Here is a 14,832-nt window from a genome sequence, read left to right as displayed (position 1 = left end):
ATATTTGTCTGGGACAATTAGCTTTTTCAGTGTTTTTGTTCATAGGTCTGTGATTCAGTTTTGGGTCATGTTTTACTGAAAATGGGAGACTCAACAGTTTCACTTACTTCTTGTGAGCCCGCTAGTGAACTAAGGTCATACACTGTGCTCAGCATCTGGTTGCTTTGTAGTGAGACGGCCTTTTGGAGGACCCAGCAGCATCACACCATCTGTATTCTTTTGACATGTTTGAAAATGTTTTTGTTTGTTTTGATTTCTTGTCAAGATTTCTTTCTAGTCATTAGATATAGAAAACTACAATAGAGAAAGCTTCTTGGAAGACAACTGGACATTTGGAAAATCCGATAGAGTCACAGACCCCCACCCATGCATTAACATGTAGTCACAGACAACAAATAAGAGATGGGAGCGGTGGTGGCTCTAAACTTGCCCTGAAGTCATTTGGGGGAGTTTCAGTCAAGATATAAGCTATAAAACTGTGTCTACAGGTTAAGAAGCAGACAGACGGTGACCAAAATACTCAAGGCGACAGCTACTCTAGATGGTCCCCTGTTCTCTGTGATCAGCTCTGAGATGCCTGTGATGCCCTCCCTCTAGGAACAGGGAACTTGTGAATATCTGTGCCATTACCTACAGACTCAAAGCACATCAGAAGGTGATAATAGCAAATACATAGCAAGATAGAAATAGTTTGGGGCTGGAATTTTTTTCTACAGTGTAACAAATAACATCCTCTGAATTAAAAGAAAATTAATCCCTTATGTTAACAAACACATATGACTTTAGCATCTTAATTTATATATGAAAGCCTTCATTTGTACCTGTCTATCAAGTGTCTTTCTTATGTTTTAGGCTGTTTTCTTGCTTCTGTTTTCTCCAATTAATCTACTAAATCTTAGTGTGAAACACTATTAATTAATTAATAAAAAATATAATATATATATATTTTTTATTGGGCCACACCGGGTCTTAGTTGCAGCATGTAGGATCTTTGGTCTTTGGTGTGATGTGCAGGCCCTTTAGTTGTGGCATGTGGGATCTAGTTCTCTGACCAGGGATTGAACCCAGGCCCCCTGCATTGGGTGTGCGGAGTCTTAGCCACTGGACCAGCAGGGAAGTCCCAAAAGAGTGTTTATTTTTCTAATTCATTCTGGTAGGTTAACGTATCTTATTTTTCAATGAGTGACAATCTGTTGCCTATTTACTCTGCTATTGAGAAACCACCTAAGCTCTAGAAAATACAGCATGAATATGCTTTCACCTCTCCTTCTTTGCTTTTATGTGAGAAATTAGCTAGGAATTGTGAAGGATGTGTCAATCTTCATATTAATATGTCTTTTGACAATGAAAAACTCAGAAAACAAATCTAAATAAATTATTAAAAATTTTTGGAGTTCTGTACAATCTAGAAAGAATCTTTATAAACATCACATTTACTCTTCCCACAGTGATATCTATGGGACATTCCCTGTGCTTTGAAATCTTCTAACCATAAGGGTATTTTCATAATATGTTGTAATGTAATTGATTGACTTTAAGATGACAAGAAAGCATGACTTTAGGGTAGCCTGCACACACTCAGAATAAAATAGAGAATTTAATACTTTTAGTTTTACCTTTAAAGGGTTAAACTAGTTGTACCTAGCGTTTTAAGCTTTGCAAAATCAATAGATTCAAAATCGGGGAAAGAGAAACATGCTAACACTTATCGTTTACAGCACTAACTACATCTTCCTTTGGACCATGTGCCTTTAAACTGTCTGAATGCATTGCCGTGCGAGTGTCATGTGTGTTTAAAAGATGCCATAATTATTAGCTTCGGCTCTAGCACAGGGCCTTATGGACAAGCACCCAGGCTCCTGTGCAAAGTGAACGCCTGTGCTCGGCACCAAGCCGCGTATGGCTGTGGCAGTACCATCAAATTGTTGAACACATTGACTCATCTGTGCAGGCTGAAAATTATGCTTCTTAGGTTCCTGTGAACATGTTTCCTCATTTTTTATTTTTTTAAAAAATTGTATCTTAGGATCTGCTTCAAAACACAGATGCCCACAAAAGAGCATTCCATGAAATCTACCGAACCAGGTCTGTGAACGGGATCCCAGTGCCACCTGATCAATTGGAGGACATGGCCGAGAGGTAAGAGAATGTCTCATTTTGAATGAAGTGTAGTTAAAAGGCTCGGTGGATGCTTTTTTCCCCATGTCTTTTCTTTCTGAATTGATTTTTTTTTTTTTACATAGATGCTTGCACATAAAAACTGGGTTCCCATAGCATATGCTAAGAATGCCAATGTTCTAATACATGATTAGTTCGAAAGAGTAAACCTGCATGTACCCACAGCCTGAAAATCACAGAAATGGTTTCTTCAGAGGCTGTATTTTTATTCAGTACTGTGGGGAACATTATGTAATATTGCAAAAACAGCCTCTAAAAGAAACAGATGAGAGCGATCTTGGCAGGGAAAGAACTAAAGCAAAGACTTCAATCAATCGTGATTTGCCTTTAAACCCAGAGCTAGAAACCGAACCAGCTTTCCTGAGAGTGATTGATCAGCCAGAGTTTAGAAGACCTTGTACCTGCATTTTATTTAGTACTGCCGTGTAACAGGTTAAGTAAGCCTCGTTCTGTTACTATTAGTTACATCCTGTAAATTCTCCGTGTTTTGTTTCTAGGTTTCATTTTGTTTCCTCCACATCAGAGCTACACTTAATGAAAATGGAATTTCTAGAATTAAAGTACCGTCTGCTCTCACTGCTGGTTCTTGCAGAGTCAAAGCTGAAGTCTTGGATCATCAAGTATGGGGGGAGAGATTCAGTGGAGCTACTTCTGCAAAACTACATCGTAAGTCTCCCTGCAGCTCTGACAGAGGTCAGAGGACCCCTGGGTTTAGTATCTAATACCTTCCAGTTTATTGGACATTGTTACTTTTATCTTGAATTTAAACCTTAAGTTACCAGTGTGTAAAATGGGTTTAATGTAAATCTGTGAGCTTTTCACAGCAATCTGAAATATACACCTGTATTCTTTGGAGTATAAAATGTTTTGCAGCGTTAATCATATTGAACCGATTTTGATGAGCTTTCTTGCTTAAAAAAAGAAAGTTTTTGTATTGCATACAACTGATTGTGAGCCCACCACTGAAGCTGACTTAAAATACTTAAACATTATTTTAAGCTTTCTAAAATCCAATCATGAGTAGTTTAGGACAATTCTCAATTGTTCAGTGGGAACTAATTTTTTTTTTTTAGATTAGTTCAAGCATGCCTTGTTTATGGCCATTCTGTGAGTTTCATTACTTCCTGTGTGCACCTAGGAAAAGTAAAATTTTGTCTGTGAACCTGTATGAACTTAATTTTTGAAGAGTATTTTCTACTTTGGGCTATCAGTATAGATAATCCTATGTGTACATAGACTAGTAGCCCTGCATTAATGAGGGAAGTAGGTCCTACTGTAACTAGCAGTTTCCATTTACATGTAATCAGAGAATTATAATTATTAAAAGTGGTTTATTTCTCTTAGTTAAACATGCTCCTCAATTAATTAGCAGCACAGATATGCTCACAAAATTAATAGAACATCTCAGTCCTTTGTTTCATTTGTATTTATTCAGAAGTTCTAACTGATAAATTAATTCATTTAAAATATAAGCCCATTTCTAACCTGACTAGTCTCAGTGGTTCTGTTACCAACATGACTGAATATTGAAATCACATTTTTACTGAATCATCCTAGAACCATACTATAATTTGCTAAATTTTAATGTTATTTTCTACATGCTAAATGAATAACATGCATTTAAAAAAATTTAACAAGTTTGCAATAAAAATATTTCTCTAGATTTACTATAATTTTCTAGGAAACATTTGTCCAAAAATGTGAACTATGTGACAATATGTTGTTCCCTTATTCATTTTGAATGATTTTGGAAAGTAATGAGAGATCTGATTTTTTTTTAACTTTGAGCATTTGCATTAGTCCTACAAATATTAAATACAGATATGCGTGTATATTTTCAGGTTTAGTCATATCAAATGATACACTCTGATCTCAGTAGGTAATTATTCAGGATCCATCTTTGTTCTCGCTGTTTAAGGACAGCCAATTAGATTGAAATGCCTAATGAGACTGTTTCACCAGGTTAATGTTGCAACACAAAAATGTTAATAATTCTCTTTGAACTTCTCACATAAAGCATATGTAGCTAAAGAATTATTATTAATGATAAAAAATCAGTACTTTCTACCTACTTCATAAATAGACATTCACTGAGCTGCTAATTTTAAACTGTTTTGTAATGTGACTTGCAAAATTATTTGTAAGATTGCTAATAACTCTATAAATATAGTGGGCTTTAATGAATATTTCTGATATTCTTGTTCCCTGATGAAAGATATGTATTCATCACCTCAACTTCTATTCCAAAGGAGGTTTAAGATATTTATATTCAATAATTTCAATAATTAGAGGATGCTGGATGTTTTCCATGTGCCAAGTGTTTTACACGTGGTGTCATCTTCATCTCAATGATGACCCTATGGGCTGGGTATTTCCACATTGTCTCATTGATGAAATGGGACTTTTGAATGTTCAAGTCACATGTTCCAAGTGGCAGAGTTAATCAGAAGTGGAATCTGGATTAGAATCCACATCTTTCTGCATCAAAAGCCTTTCTGTTTATGAATTTTACGGGAATTCCCAGGTGACACTAGTGGTAAAGAACGCGCCTGCCAATGCAAGAGATATAAGAGGTGTGGGTTCAAGCCCTGAGTCAGGAAGATCCCCCAGAGGAGGGCATAGCAACCCACTCTAGTATTTTTGCCTGGAGAATCCCACAGACAGAGGAGCCTGGTTGACTACAGTCCTTAGGGTCACAAAGAGTCAGACACGACTGAAGTGACTTAGCATGCACTGAACTTTACTCTCTAAAAAAATTGGCTGGGAAAAAAAGTTTTTTTTTTTAAAACTGAAAAGCCCAAATAATTGAAATAATACTCTGTAGCTCAGTGAACTAAAGAATGTCGTTCACATAAACATCAGTTCCATTTATCATTGGTCCATAATTGACAATATTTTACATTTCCATACTGCAGCCTATGAGTTACTCTTATGTTATTATAGGCAGCATGGTATTGGGGTAGGGTGTGGGTGGATTCTTGGGGGAGATTTTTGGGACACTATAGATTATTCTATGTGGCCACCAGTGACATAGGAATGTGTTGAATCAGGACTCAGTTCCTCAGTTCCGCATATACCTATGCGACCTTATACATAACTTAATGTCTAGAAGACATAATCTTTTCCAAAATTTTAACAATAATAAGAATTTTTCTAAGGAACAAAGACTGACACCTCATTGTTTTCCTTCTATCTCACATGCCACAAAGCTTCTCTCATTCTTCTGGAGTTTTGGGGATAATCATTCTCTTTAGAAGAGACTGTTTCAAAGTGCATGAAGATTTAAAAAAAATCATAAAATCAGTTTCTTAAATATAATCCTTTACGTGGTTTCTAAAAAGACATTATTGTAATGAGCCATATGCTGCTACATCATCAAATAAGCAAAGTAATATTTGGGATATGAGAGTTCCATAATTATCTCTTCCTTCATCTGAATTCTCAATTCAATTCTATTCATCTGCAAGAAAAAAAGATACTTTTTTTAAGAGCTGGGGAACCAAAGAATGTGTTTCCTCCTTACCTCTTTTAAGAGGCACTTAGGTACACAGCCCCTAAGTGCTCAAGGAATTCTTAGAAAATATTAATAGTTAATGAACGCTTGTTGATTAAATTAGGCCACAGGATCCTGGTAAGAGATTATATACTGTAATGTAAATCAGAAGATGATTGGTTTGGTTCTTGATGTCAGAATTGTTCATGACAAAACTGTGTTACTTAATACATGCTCCAATTTCACAGTGGAAGAAGTGAGACAGTATTTTGTTCTTTCACAAGGAAGAAAAGCTCATGGGGATGTAGATAAAGTGAATGCAGCATATGGAATATGACTATTTAGTCTAATATTTGTAATGATTTTACTAAAGTCAACAGGCAGTTCTAATGAAAGTACTACTCACATCTCAGTTGATTTTTTAAAATCTTAAAGTGTCTGGTTTAGCTCTCTTTGAGTGAAATTGATGAGCTTTGTATTTATTACATTTTTCTTTTGAGAGTAGAAATTTACTCCCTTCCAATTCTTTGAATTTTGTAGCATAAAGAAATGTCTTCCTTTCCTTGAAGTGCCAACAACTTTAAAAGTCCCTTGACCAACATAGCTTATTTGTTGAACGTGATATCCAAATGTAAACTGTATTTTAAAAGAAATAAACTAACCCCATCACTGTTGTGCTTAATTTTGCATTCTTCTGAGAGACTCCATCTAGATGGCTCACAGCGAAAAAGGGAATTAGCAGTCCTCCTGCTGAAGTGATTCTAGTAGACAAAATAATTCATGTTACTAAATGGAGTTATTCAGGACTCATAAATAAAGGGCAAAAATAAATGAAACAATTTAAAAACTAAAATAACAAATGAGGCTTCTTCCTTCAAAAATTTATTCTTTAGTTTTCCTCATTGTTGTTCCAGAGAAGGCAATGGCAACCCACTCCAGTACTCTTGCCTGGAAAATCCCATGGACGGAGGAGCCTAGTAGGCTGCAGTCCATGGGGTCGCGAAGGCTGCAGTCCATGGGGTCGCGAAGAGTCAGACACGACTGAGCAACTTCCCTTTCAGTTTTCACTTTCATGCATTGGAGAAGGAAATGGCAACCCACTCCAGTATTCTTGCCTGGAGAATCCCAGGGACGGGGGAGCCTGGTGGCTGCCGTCTATGGGATCGCACAGAGTCAGACACGACTGAAGCAACTTAGCAGCAGCAGCATTGTTGTTCAGTCACTAGGTCATGTCCAACTCTATGCAACCCCATGGACTGCAGCATGCCAGGCTTCTCTGTCCTTCACTATCTCCTGGAGTTTGCTCAAACTCATGTCCATTGAGTTGGTGATGCCATCCAACCATCTCATCCTCTGTTGTCCCCTTCTTCTCCCACCTTCAATCTTTCCCAGCATCAGGGTCTTTTCCAATAAGTTGACTCTTCAGATCAGGTGGCCAAAGTGTTGGAGCTTCAACCTCAGCATCAGTCCTTCCAATGAATATTCAGGGTTGATTTCCTTTAAGATTGACTGGGGTGATCTCCTTGCTGTCCAAGTGATTCTCAAGAGTCTTCAAAAGCATTAATTCGTCACTGCTCAGCCTTCTTTATGGTCAAATTCTCACATCCGTACATGACTACTGGAAAGACTATAGCTTTGACCACACAGACCTTTGTCAGCAAAGTGATGTCTTTGTCCACATAGGAAAACTCAAAAGTACTTTAATGAATTTCTACATTTATAATATTCTTAAAACATTCTTCTCCCCAACCGTACCAAAAATGAAACTAGAAATAACTTTTCTCTCTTGTTCACTTATAATGAATTTGTAAGTCACTCTAGCAAAAGCATGTGTATGTTTTAATGTCTGATGTAGGCACTGTTTTCCATTTATTTGACACTTTGAGCAAAAGTTTTCCCATTAGCTCCTTGAAATTGTGTCCAAACTAAATGGACACTATTTTTAAAAATTTTGCTGAATATATTTGTTTCTTCAATTTCTTACACGGCCTTGAAAATTAGGTGTAATCATCCGTGTTTGATCAAATCAGGACCTACTTATTTGTGAAATTATTCAAAATTTAAATTCCATTAAATTACTCTTTCTCCATTTGGGGAGCAGGCAGAGGTTAAGGGAATAGGACATAAGGCTAAATAATGAGCTAACCAATTCTCATCAAAAATAATAAAGCCTATTTCCACCTATTGGGTAAGGTATTCATCAGGGAACCCCTCATTCCAGATAATTCACAGCTTTATTCAATATATCCATGAAGAATAGTTACTATGTAGTAAATGCAAACATAAAATGGTATGAAATGTATTATATGTAACTTTTTAAATATAGTCATGAAATGCTATAAATTTCTATTAATAAAATCTAGGGATGTCTATGAAATTATTGTATGAATAGTTTTGCATCTGCACACAAGCATTTTGCATCTCCATATTAAGCATTCATCAACATCCTATTCAGAACTTCAGCTAGTTTTTGAAGACCAATTTTATATTTTATAATAGTGACACAAAATACTTTACTGATTTTAAATCATAGGAACTAATTACACTATTAAAAGAAATTGAGAAGCCTTTGGTAATATGTTGTTATTTGTAATTGCTTTAGTTTTCTACTTTAAGAAAAGTAGGAATAATTTTTGAAACAGGAATTATTTCATATTTCCTGGAGTTAGCAATAATAAAAATCAGTGTGTCCTCCATATTAGTTTCCATTTGCTTATGGTAATTCTAATGCATACATAAATTGCATACAGCCATCTTAGATATAGGGGCTCCCTGGTAGCTCAGCGGTAAAGAATCCACCTGTAATGCAGGAGACATGGGTTCAGTCCCTGGGTTGGGAAGATCCCCAGAGAAGGAAATGGCAACCCACTCCGGGATTCTTGCCTGGAGAATCCCATGGACAGAGGAGCCTGGTGGGCTAGAGTTCACAGGGTTGCAATAGTTGAACATGACTTAGCAACTAAACCACCACCGTATTAGATATAGATGTATCTTATCTTTAATTTTTATACTAGGTTAATAGAAATATGAGAACATGGATAACATGGATAGAATGTATGATTATTTAATAATTTTCTACTTAGAAATATTTTTGTATTTACTTTTTAAGAAAGTGTGCCTTGTGCCAGTTATTTATACTCTGAAGTACCTCAGAATCATCATCCACCAGAATTACTGTTCAAAGAGCAACAGAATCCCACAGCTAAGACCCAGTGGGACACTTTCAAATGTTGTTCCAAATTTAGTGCTTTCTAAATGTTAGCCCCACATACTCTGGAGAAGCTTCTGTCTCTTCTAAAAACAAACCCTTGGGTGGAGAAGAAGTATAATATCTTCTCAATCTAGGGGTGAATTAGAAGCAAAAGTCGGGAATAAAGTTATATTCTCAGAAATAATCAGATTATTTATGGCAGTTGAATTAATTCGATGTTTTGAAGAAGAATGAGGTTGATAAATTTGGGTAACATATCCACATACCTGCACTGCAGAAGACTGACTTTTGCATGTCTGCATAAGCCTGTATTAGTTATCATCTAACCATTCCCTCTTTTTTCTAGTCTTTTATAGAAAATAGCAAGTTCTTTGAACAATATGAAGTGACGTACCAGATCTTGAAACAGACAGCTGAGATGTATGTCAAAGCTGATGGTTCAGGTAAAACACAAGACAGAATTTGTTGTGGTACTGAATACAGTAGAATTTAGAACCTACACATTTCTTATGATTAAATCATTTTTCTCTGCAGAATCTTTGCGTAACCATGCCATTGGCCTGAAAAGCCATATTGGATTCACTTCCCTTGACTTTGTGTTCTGCCTCTCCTGTATGTGTGTGTGTGATTTTCTAAGAGAAAGGAAAAAAGTTTTCATTTTCTAAATTGTAATGTTCAAACCTATTTCAAATTCCAATGGTTAAAGGCAAAATTGGACCAACCTGAATATTATAATAAAATAAATGAAAACTTAAGCTCGTGGAAACACACAATTGTAAAATATGTCTGTTTCGTTTTGCAGATATATTTCTCCTATTTGCTGAAAATGGACTAGAGCACTTATGATTGTACTATATATGTGTCTATCTGAATGCATATAAATGCAAACAAATATATGTCACCTATTATTAATATATACCATTTATCAGAAATTTTAAATATTCATTGTCTTTAATCTTTATAAATACCTATGAATAAGATAACGTATCCCCATCATTAGCTGAATGTGATTCTAACATTACATCTGTTAAATTTAAAATCCTAGGAGGAATTATGAATGCTCTCCAGTAGACCCTAGAAAAAAAGGTGTGGTGGATTTAAAATATAAAATAGGGATTATAACTTACCTGTTTCAGTGGAAGAAGCTGAGAACGTGATGAAATTCATGAATGAAACCACTGCCCAGTGGAGGAACCTCTCGGTGGAAGTCAGGAGCGTGCGGAGTATGCTGGAGGAAGTCATCGCCAACTGGGACCGATATGGCAATACCGTGGCTAGTCTTCAGGCTTGGCTAGAGGATGCTGAGAAAATGCTAAATCAGTCAGAACATGCCAAAAAGGTAAGACTGCTTCTTACAAAAGGAAACAAGCAGAGGCGAATTTAGAAATAGGAGACTCTCACAGCAAAGTTCTCTCTAGGGAGTGTTATGTGTTTGCATACGTGTCACACAAATCCTGACTTTGCCTTAAACGTTGCACTTTCAGGTTAGTACATTATTTTAGACCAAGAAATGTTCTACTTTTTAAAGCCTAACGTTAGGGCAGTGTTGGACTTTTGCATTCAGAAGAGCCGTAACTGATGGAGGGGCAGCCAAACCCAGCGGGCAGCAGAGGGCGCTATACACACAATAAAATCTGTGACTTAAAGGGCGCAGCCTCTGTGGATTTCCTAATTTAAGAGAGGATGAAAACAACTTTGGGCTTCCCAGGAATCTACCTGCTAACGAAGGAGACGCAGGAGACACGGGTTCAATCCCTGGGTCAGGAAGATCCTCTAGAGAGGGAAATGGCAACCCGCTCCAGTACTCTTTTCCTGGAAAATTCCATGGACAGAGGAGCCTGGTGGGCTACAGTCCATGGGGTCGCAAAGAGTCGGATACAACTGAGTGACTGAATGCTGATCAGTTAAAACAACTTTGGCTAACGTAGCACTAAGTCTGTGTGATGGCATTATACAAATTCAACAGATGTTTGTCTCTCTGGAAGTTTGTTTTTGGATTTTATCAACTGCCAGTCAAGGTCTGGGTAGGAGCGATTGTCTTTCCTCCAGTTACAGGTGTGTGTGTGTGTTTGCAAGAATTGCTATCTTACTTTAATATCACTTACATTAAAATATCACATGAAATGGACTGACTTCTGTATATATACTTCTCAATGGGAGTCCGGTATTTTCTAATGGAAAAACAACTTATATATAAAACCTTAAAATGCCAGATTCCCATTAAGAGGTTTAGCACTTATATTAGAATTACTGCTTGCCATTCAAGATCGGTTCCCCGATTTATGTTATTCAAGCAGATGTATAATTTTTATATGTTTCCCATTCTATATTTCATATAGATTAAGTACTTTCGTGTACCTGAGCGACTGTAACCCACACAGATTTTGGCTTTTCTGATTAGACTGGCAGTGCCCTAGCAGATGTCATATGTGTTAATTTCATCCAAAGGGATATAACCACCAGAAACAGGTGTTCTCACCAGTTTCTGCAGGAAGTCCTCCCACACATGACTTGTGAAATCGATTTTGAATTATGGTGTTCTGGGTTTTTACCATGGTGCATATGTGTGTGTGCACACAATCTGAAATCAAGTGGAAGCTGCTCCATCATCAAATGTGTAACCTTAAATAAGGAAGGATGTCATTGTATTACGTATTCTTGGCCCAGATAATTTTTTTTATTTTCCTTGAAGAGTTTATCTCGATGATTGTTAATTATATTCATGGACTGTATTCAGATTTTAAAATTTGATTTTAATATCAAAAGTAATCAGTAAAAACTTTCTTAAGAAAGATATATATAAATATTTCCTAGAGCTATATATTCCCTAAAATACTATACCTTTTATATGACTCTGGCACTGGTACTTACTAGCCTGAAGAATAGAGGCACAAGTCCCTTACAGTCACAGAAATTCAGCTTTTTAATCTGTAAAATAGGAATAACAGAATATGATCATCATGTTTTGTTTTGTCTTCAGCAAAAGATATGGCATACCTGTTCTTATGAAAAGACACAATTTCTAGTTCACATTTTTTAACTTCTTTATTAAAAATTTACATTTTGAAAGAGTTAAAATTCACCTTAAAGTTTGCACAAATTTTAGAACCAAGGTATTTCTCATGGTCTGGTTACTTTCATATCATTTATTAACTTTTGATTTATGGTTTACAATAGTATGCATTGTTTCTTGTTTAGGATTTTTTCCGAAATTTGCCTCATTGGATACAACAGCACACTGCCATGAATGATGCTGGCAATTTTTTAATTGAAACATGTGATGAGATGGTTTCCCGTGATCTCAAACAGCAATTACTATTGCTAAATGGGCGATGGAGGGAGTTGTTTATGGAAGTCAAGCAAGTATGTTTTTCAAATATGTTTATGCCTAGAACATGGGTATGTCATAAATGTTGTGATAAACAGTCTGTTGAGAGATTCTTTATTGTTATAGCATGGGCTTATTAAGGCAGAGTACAGATGTGTTTAGAACTGTTGTTTCTATTTGGTCCTTTATTCTTTCCATTTGTAATGGAGGAACATAACAGAAATGTACAGTTTTGATTAAGTATTATGTTGACATATGGAGCTTACTTACATGGAATGATTCATGCTTTAAATCATAATTCTTTGCTTCTATGCTAGCTCCTTTCTTCTTTTCAAGTAATTTGACTAACTTCTGCTGCTGCTGCTAAGTCGCTTCAGTCGTGTCTGACTTTGTGCGACCCCACAGACGGCAGCCCACCAGGCTCTGCCGTCCCTGGGATTCTCCAGGCAAGAACACTGGAGTGGGTTGCCATTTCCTTCTCCAGTGCATGAAAGTGAAAAGTGAAAGTGAAGTCGCTCAGTCGTGTCCGACTCTTAGCGACCCCATGGACTGTAGCCTACCAAGCTCCTCCGTCCATGGGGTATTAGCGACCCCATAGACTGTAGCCTACCAAGCTCCTCCGTCCATGGGATTTTCCAAGCAAGAGTACTGGAGTGGGGTGCCACTGCCTTCTCGGGATTAACTAACTTTAAGTGTATCTAAAATAAGAATCAGGAATCAGAGTCTTTCCTACCACCTAACAATTCCAGATACTATGTAGAAGTGAAAGTTACAAGCTTCCTGAGTCTTGGCTTAATGGTTTTCTGTGTTGGCCCACTCCCTTTTCTGAACAGTATGCTCGAGCTGATGAGTTGGACAGAATGAAGAAAGAATACAACGACTGTGTTACTTTGTTGTCTGATTTTGCAACTGAAGCCCATAGGAAATTTTCAGAGCCCTTAGAAGTCTCTTTTATTAATGTCAAATTATTAATTCAAGACTTGGAGGTGAGCTGGTTTTCTGGGAACACAAAGTGAAAAACCTATTCTATTGTGTAAAGAAAGATCAGTGAAGTTACTTAGGTCATAACAAGAACTGTTTCTGTGTCTCCTTGGCATCACTGTGACATCTATGCATATCCTGATTTCTGCCTCTCATAAAAGAGCTATTTAAATTTTTTAAGATGTGTATTGACCATAGAGTAACTTCAAAATAGTTTTTTAATAGAAATTTCCATTTTCTACAACCAAATTATAAAGTACTAGGGAAAAACAGATGTCTGGAGATACCTCTACATAAATGCCTCCAACAATAAAGGATTTACTAAATGAATTGTGCTATTTACATATTTTGAATACCCTGCAGCTCTCAAAAATGAAGCAGTGGAAGAATATTTAATGATACAGACTTTTCCAATACATCATTAAGTAAGAAAAGCAAAACAAAGCATCATCCTTTTTTGGTAAAAATAAAAAATAGGTGTAAATACACACAGGAAAATATTAACTTTGTTTTAGTAATTTTAGCAGAGCCTTGTGGTGGTAGGGGTATTGGCTCTGGTGTGAGAAGACTGTATTAAATTTTCATTATTATCTCTAATTTATAAATTTCTGCAATGACAATGTGTTACTTATTTTAAAGAAGTAAGTTGTTTCATTTTTAAAATCAGAATTGCCCCAAATTGTTAACATGCATTTTTTACAGATTACATTAATATGTATTTTGAAAGTGTAAAGATTACTTCTGCTTATCTTTATGTTAACCTAAGGATTTATGGTGATATTTAAGGAAATTTATTTGTTAAATTCTATTCATTTTATTTATTTTCCTATATTTATTTTGATTTATTTTCTTAATTTATTTTCTTATATCAATATATCATATATTAGTAATAAAGGAAAGTGGTCATTGGACTCTCCGAAAGATCATTACAAGTATAGAGTTTTATTCAGTACATACTGATCTGTATCCACTTGAGGAATCTTGAAATTAATAGTAAATGTATCACGTGTTAACATAGCTGTTTCAATGATTCATGTAGGATATTGAGCAGAGGGTGCCTGTGATGGATGCTCAGTATAAGATGATTACAAAGACAGCGCACCTCATTACCAAAGAGGTCTCCCAAGAAGAAGCTAATGAAATGTTTGCAACCATGTCTGGGCTCAAAGAGCAACTAACCAAGGTGGGAAAAAATTTTTAAAGTGTGAAACTCCATTCAGGACCAACATCACTTTCAGCTCGTCTTACTATACTGTCACCGCAGGCAACTCATTCACTTGTTAGCAGATCCTGTGTTTATTTCTTATTGGGATTCTTCATCTAGTAACTTTGTCATGAGCTTTAAAAAATGAAACTATGGAGCTGATACTAAAGCCTTGCCTCTTTAATGTAGCAGTACTAGTAGGTGTATTTTAATAAGAAGATAAGCCTCCTCTGGAAGAACAGAGGACCAGTTAGAAGTGATGAAATGGGAAGCAAGGAGAGAAGAAGAGGAGGAGAAAGACATCATATATTTAAGTGAGAAAGAATTCCAGCATACTCTTGTATTGGGGTGTATTGATATTGGACATACTTACATGCTCTTTATTACACCATTTCTTGTCACTTGCACAATCACAAAATAGTGAAATTCTGCCCTCT

At 36.2% G+C, this 14,832-nt stretch overlaps 1 protein-coding gene across 1 annotated transcript in view; it reads left to right on the top strand.

Annotated features, from left to right (window-relative positions):
- The window catches only part of SYNE1 (spectrin repeat containing nuclear envelope protein 1), a 471,658-nt gene that overhangs the window by 142,610 nt on the left and 314,216 nt on the right, over positions 1–14,832 (top strand). The window contains exons 14-20 of the mRNA XM_081530296.1: positions 2,027–2,139; positions 2,676–2,844; positions 9,229–9,325; positions 10,019–10,221; positions 12,081–12,245; positions 13,044–13,196; positions 14,231–14,374. Of these exons, the coding sequence (XP_081386422.1) occupies positions 2,027–2,139; positions 2,676–2,844; positions 9,229–9,325; positions 10,019–10,221; positions 12,081–12,245; positions 13,044–13,196; positions 14,231–14,374 (1,044 nt within the window). The remainder of the gene's footprint in view (positions 1–2,026; positions 2,140–2,675; positions 2,845–9,228; positions 9,326–10,018; positions 10,222–12,080; positions 12,246–13,043; positions 13,197–14,230; positions 14,375–14,832) is intronic.

This window comes from Giraffa tippelskirchi, chromosome 9 (assembly GCF_054371585.1).
Source record: "Giraffa tippelskirchi isolate mGirTip1 chromosome 9, T2T-mGirTip1v1.2.pri, whole genome shotgun sequence".
NCBI lineage: Eukaryota > Metazoa > Chordata > Mammalia > Artiodactyla > Giraffidae > Giraffa > Giraffa tippelskirchi.
This window is presented reverse-complemented; position numbering and strand designations above follow the sequence as displayed.